General features: G+C 50.7%; 2 protein-coding genes across 5 annotated transcripts in view; both read right to left on the bottom strand.

Annotated features, from left to right (window-relative positions):
- Window positions 1–17,891, bottom strand: part of MAPRE3 (microtubule associated protein RP/EB family member 3) — a 37,595-nt gene extending 19,704 nt beyond the window's left edge. Inside the window, exon 1 of one of the 3 annotated variants that reach the window (XM_081188761.1) lies at window positions 17,794–17,891. In XM_081188761.1, the coding sequence (XP_081044887.1) occupies window positions 17,794–17,822 (29 nt within the window). In that variant the 5' untranslated portion in view covers window positions 17,823–17,891. Of the gene's footprint in view, window positions 1–8,024; window positions 8,159–17,793 lie in introns of those variants that run through there. The other 2 variants (XM_081188762.1, XM_081188763.1) reach the window with 2 other exon arrangements.
- A 6,030-nt stretch (window positions 17,892–23,921) lies between these two features.
- Window positions 23,922–26,828, bottom strand: part of DPYSL5 (dihydropyrimidinase like 5) — a 37,743-nt gene continuing 34,836 nt past the window's right edge. For both annotated transcript variants that reach the window (XM_081188637.1, XM_081188638.1), the window contains one exon: window positions 23,922–25,645. In XM_081188637.1, the coding sequence (XP_081044763.1) occupies window positions 25,560–25,645 (86 nt within the window). In that variant the 3' untranslated portion in view covers window positions 23,922–25,559. The remainder of the gene's footprint in view (window positions 25,646–26,828) is intronic.

Raw genomic sequence — 26,828 nt, 5'->3', positions numbered from 1 at the left:
AAAGTTCCAGGCTTTTCTTTCGGGCCAGTCATCCCATTGTGTGCCTAGTCCTGCTTATTCGAGTCCCAAGGCAGAAGCATTCAGAGGGGGGCTTTGGGGAGCCATCTGCATGCAAAGAGCAAATGTGTTCTAACAGGGGAAACCAAGCAGAAGTAGGCAGTGTGCCAAGCGCCAAGCGCCCGGGACGGACCCAGCTCCAGCACTGGGCAGGAACAGAAGGAAGGGTAAATGGGGCACAACAGCTCTGGGTCTCAGAGAGGGGCCTCACTGCCACCGCCACAAGTTTTTCTCAGCGGCCTCCTGGCTTGGGGGTCCAGAGAGACTGCCCTTCATGGACCAGCGGAAGAGGCTACCATTGCGTCCAGGGAGCAGACCTCTGCGGACCCCCAGAACCCAGAGCAGAACAGCCAGGATCAAATAAGAAGCCCTGCTCTGAAGCAGCCAACTGACCGCTTGCTTAGTGCTGTGATAATACTACCTCTCTGCATAAGGAGGCAGACAGAGCCCCAACCACCACACCTTCTGTGCCGTATTTGAAACTGCTATTAGTTTAAGAGTGGAAGCCAGGAACGGGACTCGTCCTTCTCTTCTTCCCAGGCAGATCCCCCCAAAACCCCTCAAGAAGTTCTCCAACTCTCCAGAGCAGATTGGGGTGGGCAGGCAGGGTGGCAGGAGGGAGGAGATGAAAGGAAAGCGGCTTCCGCTCGTGTCCAGACATGGATGGATGGAGTCCTGGACAGGCACCTGAAGCTCACAGCTCACACTCCACTCCTTTCTGCTGGGCAAGGGAGCCAGCTCCTTGCTCCTCCTCAAGGCTACCAAGCACAGACATATGCAAACCAAGGAAGAAAACAGGCACATTGCCAGGGTGGATATCACTAGTCAGTAGGACTTGATTTAAATCTCTTTTTTACAGAAAGACTAATTCTTGCTGGTATAATATTAATATTTACAACCAGATGAAACTGTAGTTTTAACAGTTATATAAAAATTACTGATTTGGTTATACTGTCAGAATTACATAGACAGATAATTATGAAATTATTGTGAGGTTTAATAAGTTAACTGTTTACATTTGAACAACTTTTCTGCAGTACTTAAGTGGAAGGAGAAAAATTATCATTTCCTTAATAACAATTTAATACAATTTATTTACTAAAATAAGAACATTATAGCATATGTTTGTTAGCTATGTGGTTAAACAATTTAATTTTATCCACCCTGCACATTGCTGCGCCCATACAAGGCAATGCACATTGTCCTGATCTCCTCAAGGGTCCCTGGAGGTGCTGGGTCTCGCTTGGACACAGCTCTCCGACTAGCTGAAGTCTGAAACCCCTGAGCTTCCTTCCAGAGACCCACAACCTGCTCATGTGAGGGGCTCCAAGAACACCACAAGCTGCCCTCTGACCAGGTCACACCATTGGTCCACCTAGAACAGGCCTGCCCATGCTGACCGGCAGCGTCTCTCCATGGAACATTCCCAATCCTGCCTAGAGATACCAAGGATTCAACTGGGCATTTCTGCTTGCAAAGCAGATGCTCTCCCACTGCTCAACAAGCTGGCCTTTGTTGGGGAGGTCACAAGCTCCTTTGCTTGTCCACAGACAGAACAAGACTTGTGCATCAAGCCAGAGAATTCCTAGCCTCCCCCTCCTGAAGATGCACTGTGGATTAAATGCAAATGCACTAACAGAAACACAGTCAGGATGCTTTAAGTAGCCCCCCCCCCCCCAATTTCAGTTGGTGAAAGTGGGGCCAGATAAACAGAATTCAGCCAGCTCCCAGAAGGTGTTCAGAGTCTGGTTTGGGTGGGTCTGCAGGAGCCAGGGATGCGCCAGCTGCAGCGCCAGCCATTACTCCCTGCACTGCTAGGATGTGCGGACTCCCACAGGTGAGAACAGGAAATTTATTTATTTGGATGATTCTTTACATCTGCCTCCTACCTTTCTGCCAAATGGTGCTTATGGGAGGAGTGCAATGGGACAGAAAGGCTGTGGTGGTCTTTGGAGGGTGCTGGGATCCCAATTTGCCAGCCAGCGCCAGCTCTTGGAAACCATTCTCCCAAAACTGGAGAAGGCCGTGCAGATGCGGGCCTTGCCAGAAGCCGTGATGTGCAGAAGATACAGCCAGAGAAAGTGGGCCTCTCTGAAGCGATGGCTCGGCTCTAGCCGTAGACACAGGCATTCACTCCAAACACAGGCAAAAGAGGCACTAGACTCCAAGCCAACCAAGAAAAATATTTCACATCCCTTGGCAGAGCATCACATTTCTAAGCCCCAGGGATTTCCCCCAGAGTTTCACTCTGATACTGCAAAGGCAAACGAAGGAACAGAAACCAGATCGCAGGTTTAGCCTGACACAGAACAGAAAAACCAGGCAGGGAAGCACAAGTGCAAAACAAGCCCCACTCCTGAGAGCTCAGGTGTAGGGTCCCTGCATGTATGAAAAACTGGAACAGTCTGGAACAAAAGTCCAGTCTGATGTCAACACAGGCTCCAGAATTATGGACAAAATACTCTCTATTTACTTTCCCCATGCCATGCATAATCTGACAGACCTCTATTATGTCACGTCCCTCCACCTATACCTCCCCCCCCCAGAGCACTGAAAACTCTCCTCACAGGGGATTTTATCCAGCCCCTAGAACAGTTCAATAGCCCTTTCCTGCACCTTTATCAGCTCAATATCTTTTTTGAAGTGCTGCAAGCAGAACAAGGGGCAGCATTTCAAGAGTGGTCGCACTACAGATTTCACAGAATCACAGAGTTGGAAGGGATCCTGAGGATCATCCAGCCCCACCCCCGGCAACTGTTCCTTGTATAAAGGAAGGTTCCACCTCAATCTAGAGGCAACTGGGAACACTGTCCGAAGCTCCCCTTGTTCTAGGCGCATTTTGCAACAGGGAAATTCATTAGCACGAGCAGCTTCTGAGCTCTGGGCACAGTCCTGCGCCTAAGATTTCAGATTAAAACTGCAGAGTGGGGGGGAAGGAGGACCTTTTTCTGCCTCCCCACTTCCAGCTACTCTCTGAAGATTTAAGAATATTAGGGGAGTGGGCAGGGGAAGGACTAGACCATGTGAAAAATGAACCTAAGATTTTAGCTGCAGTTCATTCATTTTCAGCTTTGTACTCTTGTTATAGAAAAAGCATGCCTAGACAGTCCGCTGTTGTGCCCACAACCTAGGCTTAAGGTGCCCTTTAGCTCCTAGCTTCCATGTCTCAGTTTCTAACACTGACTGTGAACTCTGCAGCGCTGCTCACTCCAGAGCCTGGCCTCTCTTCTGCTAGGAGCCCGACCTCTGGCTCTTGGTGAGAGAAGTCCCCAAACTCTGCAGAAACACCACCCTGCGCCATCCCCTCCTGGCCAACAGCATCCCATCTGGAGCATCAACACGAATGCCTCTCTCCACCAGCCTTCATGTGATACCCTTCAGAGGAAGCGTATGGCCAGGGAGCACTTTGTTATGCCTATGTAGTAAAGCCCGCTGTCCAGAGATTGTGCCAAGTTCACGTGGCGATGGCAGGGCCTGACACATGCAGACGACACCATGGGAGAGGAGGAGGAGGAGGAGGAGCGGAGAAAGCCCCAACAACAAAGCCCCGCAGCAGCGCCTCAGGGATTTCAGAAGGACGTGTGCTGGACTCCACTCCACTCCAGGGGTGGCTTGCCCTAACCAAAGACTTCACTAACAGCAGAGCGACCAGGAAGGCAGACAACCATGTCTGCTTCCCGACTCCAGAGAACTCTTTCATTAATGTTTTGGAGCTGCTGAAAGGCTCCCCCACCGACTGCTGGGAATTCATGAAAGTAAAAACACCACTCGCACCCACACGCCAGAAGATTGCAGCGCGGGGGGGGGGGGGAGTCAAACGCAGATTCCCTTCCCATACTCTGACGAAATGCCCACCCTGATCCATCAGACAGGGCTGTGGGGAAGGGGCACACAAAGACCAAATAGGAGGCTATATAAATAACTATCGCTGGAGTAACCATGGAGAGCGGGAATTCCACCCAAGCCACGCAGCTGTCTTTCGGGCCTCTGAGCCAGACCGCAGAGCTCCAAGGTAAGCAACAACTGGGGGCATTTCTCGGCTTGCATGCAGCCTCCCTTCAAGGAGCGCAAGCGACACCCATCCTCCCAACACCCACAGACTTTGGCATCTGCATTTCTCTGCCACCCAAAGCCCCACGTGGAAGCACTGCTGAAGATCAGCACCAGAGACGGGGACTGTAGCGATGGTGCCTGCCACAAACAGAGGAAAAGCAAACAAGAGGAGTGGTGGGAGGGCCCAGTTTGCAAGCAAGTGGCAAGCCCTTTTCAAATAAAGCAGAATTAAACAAGGCCGCTGCTGCAGCAGGCGGGCGTCTCCACTACAAGGCAAAACAATCCCTGCTCTTGCCAAAGCACCATTAGAAGCAACACTCGCCACCTTCTCACTTTCTATAATCCCGTCAATTAACAAGGGACCCTACCTGGGCGATAACTCAGAAATATGCGCAGGCAAGGCCAGCAGACTTTCAGGAGCAGACGTCAGCTGTGGCAGTTGTGCATAGGAGGGCCCTGAGCAGGAAGATTCCCTTTACACGAGCGGAGGTGGGGGTCAGCTTTCCATCAGCACCAGGACAGGCATTTCTGAGCCTGCACCTCTTTCTCCAGACCCTTTGCAGCTGCCTGTCCCAAATTAAGTTTCCTACACACAGACCCACCACAACCCCACCTGCCAAGGCTCCTGACACAGCCTGAACTGGGGAAATCCTTGGATCGCCGTGGCTCCCAGGCAAGAGAAACCAGGAGGACTTCCCTGCAACCCCCAGATATACCCATTTAGCAGCACTTTGGTGTGTGGGGAGGGGGGAGCACGAATGGTGACAACTAGTTGGGGCCAGCTTCAGATTTCAAGGGTGGCTGGGCAAGAGGCTGTGGCAGGGCCCTTTGCAGCTGTGGCTAGACAGGCCAGGCGGTGCTGACACAGCTCCAGCAAAATTAACAGAGGGCATGACCCACTTATCCAAGCAACACCTCTGCCCCAGGCCTGGGCACAGTGAGCAGCAGTGACACAGCATGCCAACGGCAGAGGCGGCAGCACCACCCCCAGCCGGGCCGCTCACCCACCACCAGCTCCCCTCTCAGCTCACTCACTCAACCAGAGCCTTCTAACTCCCAGCCCATAATAAAGCAGTAGGCCCTGGGGGGGGGTCTCTGCCCACCCCCTTCAGATATGCTGAGTTATTTCAAGTATTTAAAAGCATTTTTGAATGAAGAGAGGGATATGAGGACCAGAGGCAAGGATCTGCAGAAGCAGCTGTCTGGGAAGCTTATGGAATTTCTTTCCTTGGAATTTTTCAAGGCATCCACCAGCAGCTGTTTGTCAGATCTGCAAAAATCCCAGGCTGCCCAGAAATCTGAAGTTTGGCTTCAGAAATCTGTGCAAGGAGGGAGACCACAAATCTCACACTCCCCCACAGTGAGGAGGCTGGAGTCAAGAGCACCAGCCACGGTTTCCCAGGCTGCCCCCTGGGTTCCCGTCTCCTCCCTCCAGCTCCTCCTGCAGTCCCTTGGAATCTTATCTCTCGGCCCATCCTCTCCAGAAGCCCCTGCTCTGCTGAGTCTCTCCTTTCTCTCAAGATGTTGGCAAGGTCAGTGTGAATGCAGAACATGCTTTTTTTGCATCTGTAGCAACAACCCCCCCCCCCGCACACTTCATCTCAATTTCCTTGTTCCCTGCTATTAGGCTACACTGGGCTAAGTCAAGAGGAAGGGGTATAACACTCGCTCCATCGGAAGAGCAGCCGGTCATCCCTGCACATTCCCAGCCACCCTGAATGATGCGCCTGCTGAGTGAACCTGCATCAGCAGAGAGGCAGTCAGACTCCTTGAGAGAAACGCCGTCTCAGGCACAAACAGGAGATATTCTGTCTGACAGGGTCATAAATATGAGACCCATCCAGGCACAAAAGCGATCGAGGTGAAGTTTGAGGCTGGCGGGGCAGAGCGTCTTTCCAGCAAGGGAACGGTTTCCTCCCAGACCCAGGAGAGCAGATGAGGCTCCCTTTCTCTCATGGGGACACAAGAAGAGGCAGCTGGAAGAGGCCAGCGGGGGCCGTCCAGGGCAGCAGCCTCTTCTCACAGCAACAAAGCACTTCGGCACAATGGAGGCCGTTGCTTGCACCAAGTCAAGGGACAGTTGGAAATCAGGAAAGCTATGGAAGGAGCCTCCACAAAGAGAGCTCTCTCATCACTCTCAATGCAGCGTTTCAGCAACTGCCTGTTCACACGTTCTGTTGGGGCAGTCCACACTTCTCAGACACGGACATCTGTATGGTTGACACCCCACCCCAAAACAATGCCGTTCAAATGGCATCTGCAAGGTGGCTCAAAACCCCACAGGGCCTCCCTCTTTTCTGACACTAGAGCGCCACAACTCCAGGGCCACCCTCCTTCCCAGCTTGGTGCCTTCCACACTTTGCTGACTCCAGCTCCCTTCATCTCTGGCCCCAGGCCACACCGGCTGAGTTTAGACGGGGGTTGCTGGACAAAGTATCTGAAGGGCCCCAGGGCTGAGTGGGGCATGCACAGACTCCGCCGGGCGCTCCCTGTGGAAGGAAGCACCTGGATCATGGCACAAGAGGAGGAGACGCCAGGAAGAAGGGCAAGGATGAGCCGCCGAGGCTGGAGAAGGGAACGCCAACAGCACAACTGCTGACAGCCAGGGCAGCCAGACGGGAGGGGAGAGCAATGGGGTCAGGAGGGGAGGGAGCATCTGCTGGCCGACCCAAAGGGCTTCGACAGCCGAGCGCAGCCACACCTTGCCTTGCCCTCTGCCGCAGGGGCAGAGCATTCAAAGGAGGCCTGCTGGGCCCCAAGCCAGGGCTCATTCCTAAGCAGCAGCAGCAGCAGCAGCAGCAGCAGCAGCCTGGCCCGAGGAGTCTCACCAGCTGAAAAAAGAACGCAGCAACACTGCCAGGCTGCCCAGCGCCCTGCCGGCCACCGCAAAGGGGCAAGCGGAAGGCAATGCCCACAAGCAGCTCAGAGCAAGAATGGTCCTCCAGCCACACCCTCTCCAGCTATGCCAGGGATACCCACAGAGTGTGCGGAGGCCTCTCTGCTGGCATCCCATCAGTCAACGGAGCAGCAGTGATGGGCAAGGATGTTTGGCAGAGAGAACACCAACCGCCAACCGCCCTGACCGTGGGGTCCAGGATCTGCCCACTGACTTAAGGACAGGCTGAATATTCTGGTATGCCCCAGTCCCGGAATGAAAGCGCCCCATAAAAAGATTGCAGCTCCTCTTTTTTGCACTTTGGCAACTCTGAAGAGCCTTTCGGCAAGTGCCCCCCACCACTTTTTGCCCTAGGAGAGCGCAGGATGCGGGCAGGGGGGGCGTGGGGAGCTGGCTTGTGTGGGAATCTGGACGGCAGAGAGCGGAGCCAGCTTTCCGGGTCGGATCCTGCTTGCTGGTTTCCCTGCCAGCAACTCCTGGGCCCCGGCCAGAGCTCGATGCTGGCCGGGAGGCGCCCTGGGCCGGGTCCTTCTCCTTCCCGCCTGGAGCCCCGCCGCCCCATCGGGGCCCCTCCTTCCTCCCTGCGGGGGGGGGGAGACTCCGGCGGAGGAGGGAAAAGGGGGCGCCTTCTCCCTCCCTCCCCCCCCCGTCGAGGCAGGAGCCATTTTGCGGCAGCGGCGGCACGCGCGCTCACACGTGTCCCCGGGCCAGAGACCCGGAGGGGAGGGCGACGCCGAGAGAGGCGCCACGACGCCCCCCCTCGGGAGGCCCACGGGGGGGAGGGGGCGAGGATACGGGGGGGTCCCCATCCCTGCCCCCCCCGACGGGACCCCCGCCTGCCAAGACCCCCCCCGCCCCCCAAGAGAAAGGTCGCCCCCAGAGGCCCCCCCGTCACGGAGCGCAGACCAGGCCCCACCCCGGCCCCCCCCGGGGTGAGGGGACCCCTTTCTCGCGGCCCCCCATTTCGCGAGGGGAGGGGGGTCCCCTCCGCCCTGGTCCTCCCCCCCCCCCCACTCACGGCGGTGCCGGCGCGGCAAGGGCGGCTGGCTGGCTCCGTCCTCCGCCGCCTCCTCCTCCTCCTCCTCCTCACGGACCGGGCCGGCGCTGCTGGGGGGCCGGGAGGAGGGTCTTCCCGCGCATGCGCCGCCCCCGCCACCCTGGCTCCGCCCTCCGCGCTGCCATGGCAACCGCGGACGGAGGGCGGGGCGGGAGAGAGAGAGGCTTCTCCTCCCGCCTCGCAGGCCCCGCCCACGCGCCCCTCTGCGCACGCGCCGGAGCAGCCCTGGGTCTCCGGGGGCGGAAGCGGCTGAGCGAGGCCCCGCCCTCGCAGGAAGAGGCTCCCCGAGCATGTGCAGAGGCCCGGCAAGGAGGAGGGGGCAGGATCGGGCCCCAGGGGCAGGATCGGGCCCTGCAGGGGAAAGCGGAGCCCCCCTCTGACAGTTAACCTGTGGAACTCCCGCCCACAGGATCCTGGGCGCTGGTTTCCAAAAGGCAATTCTTCTCTCGGTTGCCTCGCACCAGAGGCTGCTTCCACGTCCGCAGTAGCCTTGCATTCCCCCACAAGCGCTTAGGAGGAAGGGGCTGGGGGTCTCCTGGCCAGAGGGGGGGGGTCCCCACTAGGAGGCACATATCAGCCAGCCTCTGGCATTGGCCCACTTGGGCAGCCTTCTGCTTCTTCTTTGGCGATCCCTCGTAGCTGAGGAAGATGGTCTTCCATGAACACGGTCTTGAGTCCATAAGGGACTGTGGAGGCCAAGTCTGGATCCACACGTCCTTCCACAGTGGGGACATAGGTTTCCAGGCGGGAGTTCATCCCAGTGAGGGTTAGCCAAGCAGGCTTCATCATCATCATCATTATTATTAGAATTTATATACCACCCTATACCCAGAGGTTATAGCACGTTTCTCTCTTCCGTCCTGAGTTCGAGTGTCTTCAAAGGCCACAACACCTTTGGTCAAGGCTGTTCTCCAATTGGAGCGCTTGCAGGCCAGTGTTTCCCAGTTGTCTAGGTTTATACTACATTTTTTTAGATTGGTCTTGAGAGAGTTTAAACCTCTTTTGTTGACCACCAGCATTACGCTTTCCATTTTTAAGTTCCAAATAGAGTAGTTGCTTTGGAAGACGATAATCAGGCATCCGCACAACATGACTAGTCCAACGAAGTTGATGTTGAAGAATCATTGCTTCGACATGCATGATCTTTGCATCTTCCAGTACACTGGCATTAGTTTGCCAAGTGATGTGTACATTTTTTCTGAGACACCATTGATGGAATCTTTCAAGGAGTTGGAGATGGCCTTTATAAGTGGTCCATGTTTCACAAGCATACAGTAAGGTTGGTAGTACAATAGCTTTGCAAACAGGCATTTTGGTTTCCCTGCAAATGTCCCAGTCCTCAAAAACTCTGCCCTTCAATCAGGAGAAAGCCGCACTTGCAGAGCTCAGGCTATGCCGGATTTCAGCATCAATGTCAGCCCTTGTGGAATAATAACTGCCCAGGTGGGAGAAGTGATTGACATTTTCCAACATTACACCATTGAGTTGGATTTGTGGCACTGCAGAGGGGTTGTTGAGTGATAGGCGAAGCTTTTCATAAGCTTCTGCAAAGATATTTAGGAGGGTTTGGAGGTCATTCTCTGAGTGTGCACACACTACGTTGTCATCACCATCTATGACGGAAGTTACTTTACTCTTTGCTTTCTGCCTGCTCAAATTAAAGAGCTTTCCATCTGTTCAATATATGATTTCTACTCTTGTGGGGTTCTACTCTTTGACAACGTGTAGGATCATGGCAATGAAAATAATGAATAGAGTTGGGGCAATAACACAACCCTTTTTAACACCTGATCCCACTGTGAATGGTTCACTTTGAAAGCCATTGTTGCTGTCATATTATCATAGAGGAGCCAAAGGATGTTCACAAATTTATCTGGGCAGCCGATTTTCAGAAGGACAGTCCACAGGGCATTACGATTTACAGTGTTGAAAGCCTTAGTCAGGTCAATAAACGCCATAGACAGGGGTTGGTTTTGCTCTCTGCATTTTTATTGAAGCTGTCAAGCGGTGAAAATCATGTCCACTGTCCTCCTAGAAGTCTAAAACCATTTTGGGGAGCCTCAGATATGGTTAGGAAACTGTTTGCTAAAATCCTTGCAAGAATTTTGCCGGCTGCAGCTAATAGAGATGCCTCAATAGTTTCCGCAATCCGCTCTGTCACCTTTTTTAAAGGGATTGATAATTTTGGCGTCCCTAAAGTCTGCTGGGATCTCTACTCTCTCCCAGATTTTTTCGATGAGCTTGTGAAGTTGTTGTGTTCTGCCCACTTTGAAGACTTCAGCAGGTATCCCATCAGGTCCGCTGGCTTTGTTGTTTTTCATTTGGTTAATAGCTGTACACAACTCTCCCAGATTTGAGATATTGCGAGCTCATCTCTGTCTTGGTTTAGCAGAATTTGTGAGAGAACCTCAACAGCTATGGGGTAGTTGCGGTTCAGGAGATGCTGGTAATGTTCTTTCCAGATCAGTGCAATAGCTTCTTTATCTTTTAGAAGTGTGATACCGTCTGCTGAGTGTAGGGGGCATGTGCCATGATTTATTGGCCCATAGATGGTCTTTGTGGCTTTAAAGAAACTCTGTGCATCACGAGTGTCGGCTAAGTGCTGGATCTCTTGAGCTTTCTTTATCCACCAGGTGTTTTTTAGTTCTCTGGTTCTTCTTTGAACCTCAGCCTCAGCGTTGGCATAGATTTTTTTCTTAGTGGCACAGTTTCCATCTCTTTGCCAGATCTGAAATGCCTTCCTTTTCTTGTCAATAATGTGTTCAATCTCACTGTCATTCTCATCAAACCAGTTCTTGGGCCTGGTCTTATTCAACATCTTTATCAACGACTTGGATGATGGACCCAAGGGCATCCTGATCAAATTTGCAGATGACACCAAACTGGGAGGGGTGGCTAACACCCCAGAGGACAGGATCACACTTCAAAACGACCTTGACAGATTAGAGAACTGGGCCAAAACAAACAAGATGAATTTTAACAGGGAGAAATGTAAAGTATTGCACTTGGGCAAAAAAAATGAGAGGCACAAATACAAGATGGGTGACACCTGGCTTGAGAGCAGTACATGTGAAAAGGATCTAGGAGTCTTGGTTGACCACAAACTTGATATGAGCCAACAGTGTGACGCGGCAGCTAAAAAAGCCAATGCAATTCTGGGCTGCATCAATAGGAGTATAGCATCTAGATCAAGGGAAGTAATAGTGCCACTGTATTCTGCTCTGGTCAGACCTCACCTGGAGTACTGTGTCCAGTTCTGGGCACCACAATTCAAGAAGGACACTGACAAACTGGAACGTGTCCAGAGGAGGGCAACCAAAATGGTCAGAGGCCTGGAAACGATGCCTTATGAGGAACGGCTAAGGGAGCTGGGCATTGTTTAGCCTGGAGAAGAGGAGGTTAAGGGGTGATATGATAGCCATGTTCAAATATAGAAAAGGATGTCACATAGAGGAGGGAGAAAGGTTGTTTTCTGCTGCTCCAGAGAAGCGGACACGGAGCAATGGATCCAAACTACAAGAAAGAAGATTCCACCTAAACATTAGGAAGAACTTCCTGACAGTAAGAGCTGTTTGACAGTGGAATTTGCTGCCAAGGAGTGTGGTGGAGTCTCCTGCTTTGGAGGTCTTTAAGCAGAGGCTTGACAACCATATGTCAGGAGTGCTCTGATGGTGTTTCCTGCTTGGCAGGGCGTTGGACTCGATAGCCCTTGTGGTCTCTTCCAACTCTATGATTCTATGATTCTATGGTGTTTCTTGGTTTGGTATCCAATAGTTTGTTCGCAGGCTTCAATAATGGATGTTTTTAGCTTGGTCCTGTGTTCCTCGATTTTATCAGAGAACTCCAAAAGCAGATGGTCCTTACGAGTCGTTTGGAAGCAATCCCGCTTAATGAGATCTTGAAGGGCTTGAGTGTTCATTTTGCGCCTTGGTTTCCTTCCTTGAAGCCTGCGTTGAGGTATAATCTTAATAGCCATCGTGGAGCGTATTAGTCGGTGATCTGTCCAGCAGTCGTCGCCACTCGTCATAGCTCTGGTAAGGAGCACATCACGGCGATCTTCAGCTTGGACCATTACATCGTCTAAGAGGCGCCAATGGTTCGACCAAGGATGCCTCCATGATGTTTTTAATTTATTTTTTTTGTCGAAAGAGTGTGTTGGTGATAACAAGGTTGTGCGCTGCACATATCGTAAGTAAATAAGATTCCATTCTGGGTGTCTGCTGGGCTGAGCGTGAAGTCGGAGGGGTGTCCCCGCTAGGAGGCGCAGCTAAGCCAGCCTCTGGCCTTGGCCCACATTGGCAGCCAAGCGATGCACTGGCTGCCTTTGCAATTCAGGGAGCCGGACAGCAGCCAGCAAGACCCACAAGGAGACCCAGCAGCCCCGCGGCCTCCCTCTTACTACCAAGAGACCTGCCCTTGCCCAAGCCAAGTTCCAGCAGGACTGCCTTGCAGGGGGTTGGACCAGATGACCCTCACGGGTGTCCTCCCCCCACACACTACAAGTCTAGGATTCTAAGCAGGTGCCTGATCCTGGCTTGATCTTTGGGATTTGTGCTACATTCATCCTGCAAGGAAAGGCAGACGAGTTGAGCGCTAACCTTGCCTCTTCCATCCCAGCCTCCAAAACCTGACCCCCCCCCCAAGGGCCTTTAGGGATGCCAGCAAAGCAGCAGCGCATGACCCAAGAGGGGAGGGTGCGGGCATGTGCAAGAGGCAGCTGGCATGCCCAGGGCGGCTGGTTGTGGGGCAGGAGGTCTGCATGTGGCTTCTCAGGAGGCCTGAGCGTGTCGCGTGCCTGCTCTTAAAAAGCCTTTTCCTCAAAGCACGTAAACTAAAAGGAGCAAGTCAGTCGGAGCTAAACAATATAAATTGAAAGCTTTTGCAGATGACCTTGTATTGACATTACAGGAGCCAGAATCTAGTACTAAAAGAGTTTTAGAAGTGATTCACGAATTTGGTCATGTGGCAGGATTCAAGTTGAATAAATCAAAAACTAAAGTTTTGGAAAAAAATCTAACAATAACTGAGAAAGAAGTTTCAGAATGAGATAGGTCTAACAGTGGTTAAGAAAGTTAAATACTTGGGGATTAACATGACAGCTAAAAACGGGAACTTGTTTAAATATAACTATGAAAAATGTTGGACGGAGGTTAAAAAAGATTTAGAGATATGGTCAAATTTGAAGCTTTCCTTCCTGGGTCAAATTGCTGCTATAAAGATGAATGTATTGCCAAGAATGTTGTTTTTGTTTCAATCATTACAAATTTTATACAAGATGGATCGCTTCAAGAAGTGGCAGAAAGATATCTCTAGATTTGTTTGGCAGGGCAAAAAGCCCAGAATAAAATTTAAAATATTAACTGATGTTAAAGAAAGAGGGGGGTTTGCCCTGCCAGACTTTAAACTTTACTACGAATCAGCAGCTTTCTGCTGGTTGAAAGATTGGCTACTTCTTGAAAATACTGATATTTTGGATTTAGAAGGTTTCAACAATGTCTTTGGGTGGCATGCATACTTGTGGTACGGCAAGGTTAAAGCCCATAAAGCGTTTAAAAACCATATTGTCAGGAAAGCATTGTTTAATGTCTGGATAAGATACAAAGACTTACTTGAAAATAGAACCCCAAGGTGGTTGTCACCAATGGAGGCGAAGGCTCAGAAAAAGCTCAATATGGAGGCCAAGTGGCCGAAATATTGGGAAATTTTGGAGCAGGAAGGAGATAAATTGAAGTTGCAGAGTTTTGAGAAACTAAAAGATAAAGTGCGAGACTGGCTTCATTACTACCAAATAAGAGAGGCCTTTAATTTAGATTAAAAAATTAGCTTCCAGGTGGAAAAATCAAAACTGGAAACAGAACTATTAGAACCTAAAACTAAGATTTTGTCAAAGATGTATAACTTGCTGTTAAAATGGAATACTCAGGATGAAACAGTCAAATCTGCTATGATTAAATGGGCACAGGATGTTGGACATAACATTATGTTTGCTGACTGGGAACAGTTGTGGACCACAGGTATGAAATTTACGGCATGTAATGCCCTAAGAGAGAATATTATGAAAATGATTTATAGGTGGTACATGACTCCAGTCAAGCTTGCAAAAATCTATCATTTGCCTGATAATAAATGTTGGAAATGTAAAGAAACAGAAGGTACATTCTTTCACCTTTGGTGGACGTGCCCAAAGATTAAGGCTTTCTGGGAAATAATATATAATGAACTGAAAAAAGTATTTAAATATACCTTCCCGAAGAAACCAGAGGCCTTTCTCTTGGGTATTGCCGGCCATTTGGTGCCAAAGAAGGATAGAACTTTTTTTCTGTATGCAACAACAGCAGCAAGAATACTCATCGCAAAGTACTGGAAGACGCAAGATTTACCCACCAGGGAAGAATGGCAGATGAAGGTGATAGAGTACATGGAATTGGCAGAAATGACTGGCAGAATACGAGACCAGGGAGAAGAGTCGGTGGAAGAAGATTGGAAAAAGTTTAAAGACTATTTACATAAATACTGCAAAATTAATGAATGTTAAAAGGAAGTTGGATTGAAATTAAGTGGTGTTAGTAATAAGATTAATAAGAATATGTAAATTTGGATTGATAATGACGGAAATTATATTTTTATCATAGTTTAAGATGTTGAATAAGGTTAAATGACAGAGGGTAAGAACTTGCTGAACCAAATATTTGAACTGGAATACAAAAAGGGAGGTGTGAGGAGGTCAAGAAACTAGTGAATAAGATATAATATTTGGAGGTATAATTTTTCTTTCTTCTTTTTCGGGGTGGGTTGGCGTTTGTTATGACTTCTTTTTTTCTTTTTTCTTTTTTGGTAACTGTCTTTCTGTTGAATATGTGTTTTGCTTTGTATTTCTTCTTATTCCTGAATTTTTTTTATTTTTTTTTAGTGCTATGTATTTTATGTTTAAAACTTGTTTAAAATTTGTTTATGAAACTTAATAAATATATCTATAAAAAAATAAATAAAAGGAGCAAGTCAGAAGTGGTATAAATCCATCTCACCCTTCAAGGTCAAGGTGTGGATTGCAAAGACCTTGTACAAGCCAGAGCAGGCCAGGCAGGTGAGAGCTCAAGCTCCAGGGCATAAAAGACGGAGATAAACAAAAACCAAGGCTGTCCGGATCAGTCAGCTGTGTGAGACAGGATGGAAGGGATGAGGCCGAGTTAACTTGTGACGAAGGGTAGCAGCATGGAGGGTACCTGTTTTTATCTTGTGAACCGCACAGAGATCTTTGGATGAATGCTGGTATATAAATCAAATAAATATTTTTCTAAAAAAGAAAATAGCACTGGCAGACTTCTGGATTTGTTCAACCGCGGAACTCCCCCAGGAGGCAACCACCAACCAAGATGGCTTTAAAATAGGGTAAGAGAATACTATAAATCCCAGGAGGGGAGACGAGTCTTGAGTTCGAATTCTGCTTGCAGGTTTCCCGCAGGCATCTGGTTGGCTGCTGTGAGAAGAGGATACTGTGCTTGATTGGCCCCCTTTGGCCGGATCCTGCAGGCCTCCTTTCACCTTCTTCTGCATGTCCCAGGCGCAGCAGCAGAGCCAGCCGTGGGCTGACTCTCAGGGAGTCGCACTCCAGCTGTAGCGCACAGGGCTCCTCGGAAGCCTCTGCCCCATGGCAAGGGGTCCAGAAACACAACCAGAGCCCTGCAGCAGATGGATTTGGGCCAAAGGGGCCCCATTGCGTCCAGCATCTTGTTCTCACAGCAGCCGACCTGATGGGAAGCCCACAGGGAGGGCCGGAGGGCACAGGCAGCCGCTGCCCCCCACTTGGCATTCCCAGCAGCCCCCTGGAGAGCACAGGCGTCATGGCCAGCAGCCGTCCAGAGCCTGTGGGTCCTGCATGGATTTGTCTGCAAGATTAAAGGCATCCTAGTTCAACAAAGGTCCGTATAGTTCAAGCTCTGGTTTTCCCAGTAGTGATGTATGGAAGTGAGAGCTGGACCATAAAGAAGTCTCATCGCCGAAGAATGGATGCTTTTGAATTCTGGTGCTGGAGGAGACTCTTGAGAGTCCCATGGACTGCAAGAAGATCCAACCTCTCCATTCTGAAGGAAATCAGCCCTGAGTGCTCACTGGAAGGACAGATCCTGAAGCTGAGGCTCCAAGACTTTGGCCACCTCATGAGAAGAGAAGACTCCCTGGAAAAGACCCTGATGTTGGGAAAGATGGAGGGCGCAAGGAGAAGGGGACGACAGAGGACGAGATGGTGGGACAGTGTTCTTGAAGCTACCAGCATGAGTCTGACCAAACTGCGGGAGGCAGTGGAAGACAGGAGTGCCTGGCGTGCTCTGTCTGGTCCAGGGGGTCACGAAGAGTCGGACACAACTAAACGACTCAACAACAACAACAAGTTCAACAGTGCCCATCATAGCCACCCTCCCATATTTTATGTGCTGAAGGAAGAAGAGGTGAAATGATGAAGAGAGCAGGAGAGGCCCTTTCCTGGTCCTGAATTCAGTGTCACCTGGCCATCCCGTTCTGGGAGGAGTCCTGGGAGGCTGCCAACATCACATCCACCCCCCCTTCCGCTCCCCACTTGGCTTAATGAACTCAAAAATTGGTCCTTTGTTCCATGACATTTTTTGCTGTTCTTGATACAGGCAAATTCTGCACTCACCTGCCCTTTTCCAGGAGAGGATCCGAGTCTCCAACCACAGAAGCTGACTCCCCTTCACAGGGATCTGCTTGGATCCCCTTGTGTTGGATTCAGGTCAGTGCTGCCTCCCTCTGGGCAGAACTGGGGCTCAGAGCAAGGCGCCTGAAGTAGCCATGGCTGACCCCTTGGTAGTCCAGCAGATATCCCATCAGGGAAGTCACCCAGCTCAGTCCTGCCCCTTTGACCTGCGAGTGCCCTCCCCCTGGCACTTCTGGGCAGGGGCAAGGGGGGGGTGAAAGGCAGAGGCGGGGTGGGTGTGCTGCCTTCCCCTCCAGCTCTCATTGCCAAGCAAGTCTGCAAAGTGGACACTGGAAACTCCTGACAAACTGCCCCCCCCCAAAAGCTAGTAGAAAGCTTCTGCAAAGCAGAACAACATGCAATGGAATGCTAGTAGTAAGTAAGCAAGTAAGTAATAATAATAATAATAATAATAATAATAATAATAATAATAATAATAATAATAATAATACCCCACCCATTTCGCTGGGTTGCTGCAGCCACTCTTTCCCCGTAAAAATGACCCACCAGCATTAACTATTTAGTTTACATCCTGCACTTCCTCCGGAGGGGAGGGGGACATTTGGAGAGGAGAAGGTGTGGTGGTGGGAGCGGAGGGGGCTACTCAAAGCCCTCCTCAAGCCTTTGGGACAGCTCAGTTGGTAGAGCAGTGCAGGTTCAAGCCCCATGTTGGGCAGGGGGTTGGGCTAGATGACCCTCAGGGCCCCTTCCAACTCTACAATTCTATGATCCGCCCCCCCAGTCCCCTGCTTCAGATTGTCCCCTTCCCAAGAGGCCTTCCCTGGAGGCTGGACCTTGTGAGGGGCTGCTAGGGGGCCCTGGTGCCATGCTGAGGCTCTGGGAGCCAGAGGGGCTGCCAGGAGGCCCAAGGCTGGGCATCATCCCCCCAGGGCCTCCTGCAGAGGGTGAGAGGGGGCTGCTTCCTCTCGAGAAGAAGCCCTCCCGCCTCTTCCCCAGGAGGTGAGCTCAGGTGCCCCACTGTTGACTCTCAGCCCCCTCACCAGATGGCTCCCCACTGACCTTGAGGGCAAGTCTCCTTCCACGGCCATCGCAATGTGGCAACCCCAGCTGGGAGCTTGGCTACTTTCTGAAGAGGAGGGAGGACCATGGGGTTGCCAAGCAACCAGGGAACCCCATTGCCCAGCCTGGAGTGTGGCGGTTGCTAGGCAACACGGGGATAGGGGATGCTTTCCAATCCCAGCCGCTTCCTTGCAGAGTGAGGCCCTTGGGACACCTCGCTCCATATTGTCCGAACTAGAAAGAATGGACTGACATCAAGACGGGTGAAGGGGAGATTAAAGAAGAATGAAGTGGCTACGTCAGGAAGTAATGGACTTACGTTTGCGACAGGAGCGGGAAACCTGATTATTATTATTATTTAAAATTGTATTAAATTTAAATAATCTGGGCTGATTTGTAATCATTTGGAAAACCAATAAAAATAATATATATAAAAAGAAAGGAGATTCTCTAGGAAGAACTTTCTGAAGGCAAGAGCTGTTCAACAATGGGACTCGCTCAGAACGTGGTGGGGACTGCTTCCTGGGTGGTTTTTTTAAGCAGAGGTTGGATGATCATCTGTCATGGATGCTTTAGTGGATATTCCTGCGCTGCAGGGGGCTGGACTAGATGACCCTGCGGGTCCCTTCCAGTTCTACTGTTCTGTGATTCTATGGGCCAGAGTGTGGCGCTTGCCCCGGCAGCTGAAGCTTGAACATGACAAGCGCAGTGCTGAGGCCATCACTAGGCCTGGACGGCTGAGGCTTCAGCCAGAAATAGAGAATTAGTGTGCAGCAGCTTAGAGCATGCCCCATATATCAGTTAATAATTGGCATTATGCACTGGTGCTTATTAAGGAATATTTGCAAACAGTCTGATCTTATTGTCTACCTCCTCTTGGGAAGTAAACAACAACGCCAAAGGAACCCTGCTCTAAACTCCCTTGATTTCTGGCTCCGCGTGACTCAGTCATGCTTTGCAACCGAAAGAGCATTGGAATCTGTGCAGACCTCTCTCTCAGGAAGCATTAAGAGGCTGGTTGGGGGTCTGCCCTAGACATATTCATGCCGTTTTCACCAAAGCAAATAAGCTGAACATAAAAAGGCTTATAGGGGAAAAAATGTTTTGGAGAACAGGTCTGCTTTGTTTGTCCTGAAACAACAGCTGCCTCTATACTGGAGCTTTTCATGTTGTTGTGGCATTTGTTTTCCCATAATGAGTTGGAAGCAGAATGAGAACCGAAGTTGCGCACAGCACTGTGCAGAGCAGAATAGGACCCAGCCATGTCCTCCCCCCCCCCCCCGTGGCCAAGATCCTTCTGTAATGTCTACACTCAAGTAAGTCACATTCGCCAGAAGTCTTTTTCACTGTTAATTTAAAATGCCGCCTCTTGATCCGGGTCGGGGTTAGTATTAATTGCCCCTTGCATTGTCGTTGAGTCGTTTAGTCGTGTCCACCTCTTCGTGACCCCCTGGACCAGAGCACGCCAGGCCCTCCTGTCTTCCACTGCCTCCTGCACTTTGGTCAAACTCATGTTCGTAGCTATGAGAACACTGTCCCACCATCTCGTCCTCTGTCGTCCCCTTCTCCTTGTGCCCTCCATCTTTCCCAACATCAGGGTCTTTTCCAGGGAGTCTTCTCTTCTCATGAGGTGGCCAAAGTCTTGGAGCCTCAGCTTCAGGATCTGTCCTTCCAGTGAGCACTCAGGGCTGATTTCCTTCAGAATGGAGAGGTTTGATCTTCTTGCAGTCCATGGGACTCTCAAGAGTCTCCTCCAGTACCAGAATTCAAAAGCATCCATTCTTCGGCGATCAGCCTTCTTTATGGTCCAGCTCTCGCTTCCATACATCACTACTGGGAAAACCAGAGCTTGAACTATACGGACCTTTGTTGGCAAGGTGATGTCTCTGCTTTTTAAGATGCTGTCTAGGTTTGTCATTGCTTTTCTCCCGAAAAGCAGGCGTCTTTTAATTTCGTGACTGCTGTCATCATCTGCAGTGATCATGGAGCCCAAGAAGGTAAAATCTCTCACTGCCTCCATTTCTTCCCCTTCTATTTGCCAGGAGGTGATGGGACCAGTGGCCATGATCTTCCTTTTTTTGATGTTGAGCTTCAGACCATATTTTCCCCCTTGCATGCCCTCTCTTAATTCCTCTAAGGTCTTATTTCTCATCCAGCGAGATGCCTTTCATTAATGGCTTCTTCTCATCTTCGTAACAAGATAGCGATACAGTGGTGCCCCGCAAGACGAATGCCTCGCAAGACGAAAAGCCCGCTAGACGAAAGGGTTTTCCGTTTTTCGATGCGCTTCGCAAGACAAATTTCCCTATGGGCTTGCTTCGCAAAACGAAAAAGTCTTGCGAGTCTTGCGATTTTTTTCGCTCCCCCCTTTTTCTAAGCTGCTAAGCCACTAATAGCCTTTTAGCCACTAAGCCGCTAAGCCTTTAATAGCTGCTAAACCGCTAATAGCGCTAATCCGCTAAGCCGCTAATAGGGTTGCTTCGCAAGACGAAAAAACCGCTAGACGAAGAGACTCGTGGAACGGATTATTTTCGTCTTGCGAGGCACCACTGTGCTTTGCTATACGGGAAAAATAATGAAGAAAGACAGTAATTAAAACCTCCCTTCCTTACCCAAGAATAAAGTGTGGGGTCATGGAGGGTTCTGCCTGTCTCACAAGCACTTTAAAATCTTAATGAAACTGCTGAGTGAAGTCATTCAGAGATTGGGAGCGAAGGGAGGACTCCAGCCTCCCAGTTCTACTTTTCATCAATGGGGGGGGGGGGCTGAATTGGTGCCTGGGGTCATGATGGACAGGAGATGGGGAAATAAAGGAAAGTGGAATCCAGGGAAGATTTTGTTGGCAGGAAGGTGGTGCTCAGCAATGTTCTGGATGAGGCTCCATTCGCCCCCCCCCCCCGTCTTGATGATGCTGAGCTACCCTACATGGTTACCAGAGAACTGAGGGGCACTCGGCACTTTTCAGAGGCTGGCAGGTATGTCACCTGCAGCAGTTCATGGCCTGGTGACTTCTAAACAGAACAACCACAGGGTTGTGAGCATGCCACTATCTTCTGGGAGGGATCCTGGAAACCACAGGCTGCCTAGCTTAACGTCCTAACCTGGAAAACTGGTGGGAAGTGTTTATTGTATTGGAATATACTTTTCTTTATTGTTTTACTGTCTATTTTTCTTTGCGTTTTTTTCTTTATTTTTTCTTTTTCTTTATATTATTCTTTATGTATGGCTTGTTACTGATGTATTTACTTTGCAATAAAAAGTCTTAAAAAAAACAAAAAGCAAAAATTGGGCATCCAAAAGCAAGGGAGTCAACAAGAATCTGAAATCAAGGAGGCACACATTTTTCTTTTTCATATCCTCTGTCCTGTCTCTTGACCCAGCTGCACTGGTACCATTCATGAAACGGGCATCCGAAAGCAAGGGGGGCATTTCCGTAGCAGTTGTGAAGGGGGGGTTGCCAGGAAAACTTGAATATTAAAGGGACTAGATAAGCAGGGACCCGGGTGAAAGGCCACCAGCCAACTTAGGAGGGAGGTCCCCAAAAGATGGGCACCACAGGGCCAAGTTAGAGAACTGGCGGGGGGGGGGGGCTGGCAGTCTTAAGGGCAGGATCTGATCAGAAAATGGGTGCAAACACTTTGAAGCAGACCAGGAACCATCTTGCAGGTAAGAAGGCTCTGAAGTTTTCTCTGCCTTTGCCAGTCAATGAGGTCTTGGACCCCCTCCAGTTCGTTCTAGCAAATGGGATCAAACTGAGGGGTCCAAGAGTAAAATTGAGAACCAGTGTAAGGAACCATGGGTGATCTGTACTTTGTTTGCAGTACGATGGTTACCTCAAGAATCTTTTAACTCAAGTAGACTGACCACCTTGAAGGGGATCCTTGAAGATCAGACACACAGACAACTAGGGGCTTCCGATTCTGGTCTGCCTTAATGGAGGCAGCTCCCATGACAGCAGGAGATTGTTGGCGAAGAAAAACAAGGATAATTGAGGGTAATTATCCTTGCAAGTTCCCCCAGGGCTTCACTCGCAGATCGTCTCGGTACCCAGCTCTCGCTCTGGCATGGATTGTGGGGGGCAGGGAGGCGCTGAGTGCAAAAGCCCTTCACCTGCTGAAAACCCTCCTTCGCCGCCATTAAGAAGCAAAGGTTCTCCTATTAAGAGTTTAATTTAGACTAATGTACAGGTGTGTGCTAGAAGAGATGAGATCAACTGTGGAATTGAAGCAGCTGCAAGGTTGTTAAGGTTTGAACTTGAAAGAAGACTTCATTCGATGTAAAAGATGAGGGGGAGCCTACGGCTTCTTGATATAAAGCTTTCTTTTGTACATTTATGATTCGGCAACCCTCCCTTGAAGTGCTTTGTTCAATTTGTGTATGTACAGGGAAGTGGGATGAAACTGGATTGCAGATATGGAATATAACATCAAATGGAACTGTGTGTGTAAAAAAAGGAAAAGGAAAAAGGTAGGGAAGCTCTATTTTGCCAAAGGTTTACAATGGAAATTTAGAGCTGACTCTTCCCTATCCTTTATTATCTACGGACTGAACTGAATAATGCTAAAATGACTTGGAATTTAATTAAACTGGATGTATAACTACTTATCTTTGGCTGAATAGAGGGATGAAAGGAATCTGTGAGCTTGCCAAGGAGTTGATAAGGTTCATCACTGAGTTATTTGCAGATCACTCTCCTTCCCAGGTTGAGAGGAAAAAATGGCAAAAACAGGTTTTTTATTGGGACAGCTTGGGATTTTTGCAGCTGATGCTAAAGTTGCAAAACAATGAAGCACGGGACAGAGCAATGGAGAACTTCTGAAACAACAATGGGATATTAGCTCCACCCAAGGAATGAAGGAGAACAGCAACAACAACCGGGAATAGATAGACATAATATTTTTAAAGGACAGAAAAAAACATCACGGACAGAATAATTGCCACAGGAAGAACAAGGATATGGTTTGAATGCTTCACCTGCACGTTTTTAAATCATTTAATGTGTCAGTACGAATGGAAATTGTTAATATTGCAGTTGTTGTGTAATGGATTGCTATTTTGACTGGAGTGTGATTGAAATTAATAGGATTTTGGAACGCAGAAATCATCAAATCATCCATTCTAGCACGCGGGGGGAGGGGCACCTAAATTACATGATTTGGCACCTGAAGGATTGGTATTAATAATTGTATTATAATTTGGCATTGTTATAATGAGGCTATTATTGGGTTATTGTACTTGAAAACTAATAAAAATTATTATCAATAGAGATACTGACAACTAGATTATTTAGCAATGTTTGAAGAAGCAAGAGATCTCTTCAAAGGAAAGACCCCCGTCAAATGCCACTAGTGGATCAACTTGGAACCTTCCAAGGGACCATGGCGGGGGGGGGGGGGAGTGTGACAGAGCAAAGCAGGCAGGAATCCCAAGCCTCAGCCCCTTCGGGGGGGGCAGGAGGAAATGCACTTCTGTGCCCCCCACGATGCTGCCCTTTGCTGCCAACTGGTGCATGTAGCTCTGCACATTTTGTTTACACCCACATCCCGTTTAGCACGGCAGATTTAATTGCCGTATTTTTTGCTGTATAAGACTCACCTTTTCCCTCCTAAAAAGTAAGGGGAAATGTGTGTGCGTCTTACGGAGCGAATGCAGTCTGTGCAGCTATGCCAGAAGCCAGAACAGCAAGAGGGAGAGCTGCGCAGCAAAAGCAGTGATCCCTCTTGCTGTTCTGACTTCTGGGAAAGCCGCGCGAAGCCTCTTCCGGGCAACAGGAGGAACGCTTCACTTCACTGGAGAGGCGCTGCGCAGAGGGAAAGCTGCGCAAGCGTGAGGAGAAATGGCACCCCTTCCGTTTCTCCTCCCGCTTTGTTGGAGAGGCGCTGCACAGATGCAGAATATTTTTTTTATTGTTTTCCTCCTCTAAAACTAGGTGCGTCTTATGGTCGGCTGTGTCTTGCAGAGCGAAAAATACGGTAACCGGCCAAAGCAGATGCAATCGCTACCTGTGGATTGTTGGTGCCTGATGGACTGTTGGTTTGAGCCACCCTTGAGAGAGCGCTTGTGAAGGCCCCCCCAAATCTCAATGCTGCCCGCCCAAACCCCGGAAGCACAGACGCAGGAGCCTCGTACCATGAGAACACTCTTTAATGAGGAAACAGAAACGCACAGGGCAGCAGGTGCTATCACAGTCATTACAAGACTATCCCAACGGAGGGGCGGGCGGGGGGCCGGGACTCCTCCTCCTCCTCCGCCGCAGTCCTGGGGCAAAGGAGTCCTCTGTCGTGCCCCCCACCAGCCTCGCACACCTACGGGGACCAACTAGTGGGGGGGGGAGAGAAGGTGCACAAGTAACGGTTCACACTTCACACTACTCCAGAGGGAGACCAGGTGGGTGGGTGGGTGGGCAGAGGGGGGTTGGAGGGGGGCTCTGTGGCCCCAACAGTCAGCCAGGGGGGTGGGGGGTTAGCACCATTGTGTTAAAAGAGGAATGTTGTTGGGAGTATGCTGGCGACTCTCAAGACATCCCATACCTCAACGGGGTGCCTCTCGGGTCAAACGGGGGCTCTCCACCATGGGCTGAGACCCCGACTGGCTTCCCCCCCCACAAGCTCTTCACAGTGAGTCACAGAGGACAATGCACCCAGCCCCTCTTCCTCTGCGGAGTGGCAAGCAGAGGCCCCAAAGGTTTGGGGAGCAGCCAGCCTCCTCCTCCTCCCGGCTCTCTGGTCCCTTCACCCCACGGGCCATTCTCCCTACCCAAGGATCAGAAAGGGATTCCTGCCTACCAAAAGGTGCAGATACGAAAGCTCTGTATCCTATGCTGGAATGTGGGGAGAGAGGTTCCCTTGCTCTAACCACTGCACTGCACTCTCTAGGGGGAGCCCAGGGGTCCTGGCCCTCCTCTTGCGCCCATGGCTTGGGGCCCCCCCTGGCAACTCCTGCCTGGTGGGCTGGTGGAAGGACGGGGTGGGTGCAAGTTCTCCCACTTTAGCCCTCCCCCTCGCAAGAGAAGGCACTGAGTGGGGCCTACAGAGAAGGCCAGGGAAAAGGGGGGCAGGCAGCAGAGGCCCCCCCTCCATCCACCTCATGGCATCATCACCCCTCCCCGGGGAAGAGAGCAAAAAGTGGGGGTCCCACTACTGCTAAGCAATCTTGGGATGAACCTCTCTGCACAGCAAACGCTGCTTGGAAAAGGGGGGGCTCCACCCTAGAGACCTGTCCAGCCCCCCCACCTGCCTCCCCTTTCTATCCTACTGCTAGTCACACAAAGCACCTTTCAATTCAGGATTATTCATTTTTTTTCCACGTGATGCACAAACAAGTCAAAATGTCACTTATCCAAAAAACCCAACGTGCAAAACAGAAAGGAACTGGGGGCCCAGGTGGCCCCCCCCCTTGGCCCTGCCCCCTCCCTAAGTCGGCCCCCACCCCCACTGCCCGTGGCACTTGGGGGAGCTGCCCCCCTCTACCGGGAAGAAAGAGACAGAAGCAGCCCAGCATCGCCCGCCCCCCCCCCCCGTGCATCAGCCTGCGTTTCCATGCAGCCGTGGAGTGAGGGGGGGTGCCTCTGGCCCGGGACCCCCCCAGCAGCCTCATTCCAGGGAGGGGTCTTGGTGGGGGTCATCAGGTGTGAAGTGCTGGTCTTCGGCGGCGGCAGCTCCGGTGAAAGGTGTGTCTGCCTGGAGCCCGCGGGGCGTGGGGGGACAGTCAGGCGAGTGGGGGGGCGGCGACGGCGTCCTTAGTTGGGGGACAAGTCGGGGGAGCAGCTACCAAATGCCGCTAGACCTGCCTCCGGGGGGAGCGAGAATCCGGGCCGAAGCTCGCTTTGGAACATGGTCATCGATCTGAGAACCTGGAGACAGAGAAGAACGGGGCGGTCAGAAGCACATTGGCAACGGGGGGGGGGGACATCTGAAGGAGCGTTTCCACCCCCATTGTTCTGCCCGGACACTGAGGCCCAGCTCCGAGGGCCTTTGGGCGGTTCCTTCCTTGCAAGAAGCCAAGCTACAGGAGACCAGGCAGAGGGCCTTCTTGGTGGTGGCACCTCCTTCCCATTAGATGTTAAGGAAATAAATAACTATCTGACTTTTAGAAGGCATCTGAAAGCAGCCCTGTTGAGGGAAGCTTTTAATGTTTGATGTATTACGATATTTTAATATTTTGTTGGAAGCCGGCCAGAGTGGCTGGGGAAGCCCAGTTAGATGGGCAGGGTATAAATAAATAATAATAATATTAATAATAATAATAATAATAATAATAATAATAATAATAATAATTACATCAGGGCTTGCAATCCTCCTTCCTGCCCCCCCCCCACTGCTGAGCAATTCAAGGAAGAGGAAGAGACCCCCTTAGTGGCTATAATCGCGATTTCCAGAGCCTGTCAGGGGTTGAGCTTGAGGAGGAGTTGTTCCCACCCTTTTTTGGGGGGGACACACTGAGGTTCTGGCCGAAAGGGATCTGCCAGGTCGAATTCAGCGGCAAAAGCACCTCCCAGAATTACCCAAGCAGGACTTTGGAGGCCAGCCTGAAGCCTCTCACTTCTGACACCTGGCATTAAGTTTGAGTGCCAGACTTGGCACGTCTTGCTCTGCCAGCCTTGAGTAAGAGGCATTCCCCCCCCCCCCGCAATTTGAAGGGACAAACAGGCTGAAAGAGTCAGGCTGGCAGCCTCCCCCCCCCCCACTTTGCTCTAGGAAGCAGATTCCCCATTGCCAACCACGGCTTCTGCGCACAACAGAGCCCTCTTCGCAGAGGTCAGTACAAAGAGTATCTCTCCCCCCGCCAAAAAAGAAAAAAATCACATCGCTGGTGCAGCCTGCCCTCTCGCCTACTCATCACCCCATGAAAGCCCCCCTAAAATGACTGACCATGCAACCTCCAGCAGAAGAGGTGCCACCTGAACCACCTCACACGGTCTGCGGACCCCAGCCCCAGAGCTCAGAGCCCCCAGGCACTCTCAGGTCCAAACCAGATGCAAATAATGGGATTGGAGAGGGGGAGAGAAGTTTAACTCTCTCTCACGCCCTGCTCTG

The sequence above is a fragment of the Podarcis bocagei genome, assembly GCF_964188305.1.
Source record: "Podarcis bocagei genome assembly, chromosome: 3".
Taxonomy (NCBI): domain Eukaryota; kingdom Metazoa; phylum Chordata; class Lepidosauria; order Squamata; family Lacertidae; genus Podarcis; species Podarcis bocagei.
Note: the sequence above shows the minus strand (reverse complement) of the source record. Positions and strands in the feature narration are given on the sequence as shown.